The sequence below is a fragment of the Parus major genome, chromosome 28 (genome assembly GCF_001522545.3).
Source record: "Parus major isolate Abel chromosome 28, Parus_major1.1, whole genome shotgun sequence".
Lineage (NCBI taxonomy): Eukaryota > Metazoa > Chordata > Aves > Passeriformes > Paridae > Parus > Parus major.
In genome coordinates, this window is record NC_031797.1 from 4,063,019 (window position 1) to 4,066,406 (window position 3,388).

Consider the following 3,388-nt stretch of genomic DNA (forward strand, 5'->3'; position numbering starts at 1 on the left):
CTCCAGATTTCTCTGGAATTATCATTTTACCCTGGAATTGATGGTGACAGTGCAAGAGGTGCCTCCAGGAAAAGCCAAATTATTTATTAATATTTTCCCAAATAATAATAATAACAGTAGGAACATTGGAATTAAGACTGGGAAAGCTCATTAGCTGTACTCATAAAATCACCAGGTTCTACCTTAAAACTGATTTCCTTTCTTACCTTCAATATCTTCCCTGCAAAACCTCCAGAATCTTGACCTCTGACAGTTAAAATTTCCTTAATTTGCAGCTCATGTTTATTCATGAGCAGCTCATTTTAGCACTTGGCTTTGGCCTGGTGGCTGAGGAGCAGAAACAGCTTTGAAGAGCAAAACAACATTTTTATTTTTATTTTAGCTCAACGGACACAGCTGGGCTGAGACAAAGGAGTTTTGAAGCCACAAACCTCCTTCCTCAGGCCTGAAAGAGAAAAAAAATCAAGTTAAACACAGCTCAGGAGCAGGTCAGAATAAAAGTTAATGATGTCAAACACAATTTGAGAAGAAGTACCCTGAAGATAATGGGGATAGGAATAAGGAGTGGGATGGTGCCATGGGGCACAATGAGGCAAAGAAGATGCCAGAACCCAAATGATCTGGAGGATCCTATACTTTATTAATTAGGAAATATCTAAATATATATATACACACACACACATATATTCCTTCAGAAACTTCCCTTGGAATCCTGGATATTTGGATTTTACACTGTGAAAGCTGAAGAGCCCAAGGCAAAATGACAAACAGGACCCCAAATACACGAATTTGGTTTTACTGATTTTTTAACCATCACTTTCCAGCCCACTGCAGGACAAGGAACCTTTAATATTTTTAACTGTGACATTTTAATCCTGCCACAGCGGTTTTATAAAAAGGGAGAACAAGGCAAGATATTATTTTAAAATGCACATTATCAACTTAAAAAAATATGGTTGAAAAGCCTGATATTGCTCAGAGAATCCCAATTAAGAAACACCTGGAATAATTCAAATTAAAGCACAGCTTCCACAAGATGTAGAGTTAACTTACCTTAAAAAGCCTTATTTTATGTGAGTTAACTGGGGAGGAGGAGGCTCTCTGGAGAGATAATAGTTTAGGAATTTGTGTCTATTTACAAAAAACAAACTGTTCAAAAAATTCCTTGTAAAGAGACATTCTGGGAAGATTCACTCCACATTCCTTTCTCTGAACAGCTTGACTGAAAAGGAAAAAGAAAACCAAAAAAATTAAAATTTAATTCCCCCCACCTTTTTTTTTTTCTTTTTGTTTTTCAGGAGTTTAGAGAAAAATTCCTTCCCGTGCCACTCCTGGACGAGTTTCAAACAATCAGATGGGAATTGGGGAATAAAGGAGGAGAGACAGCAAAGGAAAAAAATCACGACTTAATTATATCCCGCACACCTCTGCGGCTCGCCGGGCTCCCGAGGGGATGGTGGTGGGGGTGACATTTCCACCTGCCCCATGACTAATTTAGGAAAAGGAAAAGCTGGCCAAAAAGTTATTTTTGGCCACGACGGTGACGGCAGCGCACGGGGCCAGCGAGGGAGAGGGACAGGTGCAGGGCCAGAGTGTGACACAGGGCTGGGATGAGCCCCAAAATGTCACACTGGAGCTCAAACACCCTGAAAATGTGACACTGCGGGGATGAAATTCCCCAAAAATGTGGTATTGGGGGGTTGGACCTCCCCCCCACTAAAAAAAAGTGGAATGAGAGGGTTGGAACCCCACAAAATGTAACTTGAACCACCCCCCCTGCCCCAAACTGTGACATTGTGGGGTTGAAACTGCTCAAAATGTGACATTGGGGAGGTTAAACCTCTCAAAATGTGACATTGTGGGGTTAAAACTGCTCAAAATGTGACTCTGGGGGCATTACACCCCTCTAAAATATGACATTATGGGGTTGAACCCCTAAAATGTGTCATTGTAGGGCTGAACCCCCCCAAAAATGTGACATTAGAGGGTTGAAACTGTCCAAAATGTTACACTGGGGGGGTAAACCCCCTCAAAAAGAGACGTTATGGGGTTGAACCCCCCAAAATGTGACATTGGGGTGTTGGACCCCCCCAAAATGTGACATTGGGGTGTTGGACCCCCCTCAGGATGCGCCCCGGGAAGGTTTGGGCTGAATCTCACCCAAAAATGTGACATTGAGGCTTGGCCGGACCTGCCCAAAACGTGACATCGCGGCTCATGATGGTCACAGGGCTCCTCCGGGGCGGGGACACGGCCCTATAAATCCGCCCCAAAATCGCCTTTTCCTCAATGAAAGGGTCGGGGAGGCAGAGCAGGAGCAGGGAAAGGAGGGAACAGCGGAGTTTTTGTTCCGCTGAAAGTTCTTTCAGCCTTCCCAAATTTGGGGTTTTTTTCCACCCCCACTTCCTCGCCACATTCCGGCTCAAGAGGCGACTCGGCAAAATGAAATATATTATAGGCATCGGAGGGTAAGTACCTACTAAAATCTTTTCCTGTTTTAATTTGGGGAGTATTTATCTGGCTAGAAAATAATATTCGGGATACAGGGTTTGGGAGATGATGCAGCTTGCTGAGTGTTAATTCGTGATGCTTAAATGCAGAGAGCTCCACAGGGTGACATACACTTTTATATATCCTTCAATATGTATCTTAATATGTACTTTGATTTTATATATATATATATATTATATTTTTATAGGATTAAAAAAGGATGGATGCTGCTTCAACAGAGTTTTGCAGGGCAGCACATCCCTTTATACAGACTTATCTATATTTTAGATACACTTTATATATATCTTCTATACTTATTTGTGCTCTATACATATTTATAGATACAATTTGCACGTTTATATATTTTTAGAGCTACTTTCATCCATAGTTTTATATATCCTTTTAGAGGCTTAACAGGAGGGATGCTGAGATGGCAAAACCACTCTCAAGTAAATTTAGAGGCCAGATAGGCAAAAAATATTTTAAAATTTTCTCTGAAGAACGAAGAGGGGAAAAATCCCGTTTCTAATAAAATGGGATGGTGGTGTATAGAGGGCATCGATTTTCAAATTAAAAAGCAAGATTTAAGGTATGTTTGTGCTGGGACAGGGTAAGAGTTCGGGAAACAGTGGGGGGTAATACAGGTTATTAGAATGATAATATATTAATAATATGCGACCGAGGGATTTACACAGCCTCGGGACGAAAAAAAGGAGGAACAAGACAAGGGAGAGGAAAGTTATTCAGGGCTTTTACATTAAGCGAGTTATGAGGGAGCGAGGGCATCTTGAGCAGCGGGGCCGCGGCTGTGAGGGACCGGCCACGGCGGCCTCCCGTTCCCCTCAGGATCCCCGGGTCTGTGAGGGACCGGCCATGGCAGCCCCGCGCTCCCTCAGGA

The 3,388-nt window shown here is 42.5% G+C and overlaps 1 protein-coding gene and 1 long non-coding RNA gene across 3 annotated transcripts in view; one reads left to right on the forward strand and one right to left on the reverse strand.

The window, feature by feature from the left end:
- Positions 1-376: 376 nt before the first annotated feature.
- LOC107215515 overlaps positions 377-3,388 on the reverse strand; it is a 3,242-nt gene continuing 230 nt past the window's right edge. The window contains exons 1-3 of one of the 2 annotated variants that reach the window (XR_001525164.2): positions 1,426-1,593; positions 1,054-1,222; positions 377-445 (exon numbers count right to left, since the gene is read on the reverse strand). This is a non-coding gene — a long non-coding RNA (uncharacterized LOC107215515). Of the gene's footprint in view, positions 446-1,053; positions 1,223-1,425; positions 1,594-3,388 lie in introns of those variants that run through there. The other variant, XR_001525165.3, reaches the window with a different exon arrangement.
- NMRK2 (nicotinamide riboside kinase 2) overlaps positions 2,281-3,388 on the forward strand; it is a 5,524-nt gene continuing 4,416 nt past the window's right edge. Inside the window, exon 1 of the mRNA XM_015651699.2 lies at positions 2,281-2,468. Within this exon, the coding sequence (XP_015507185.1) occupies positions 2,290-2,468 (179 nt within the window). The 5' untranslated portion in view covers positions 2,281-2,289. The remainder of the gene's footprint in view (positions 2,469-3,388) is intronic.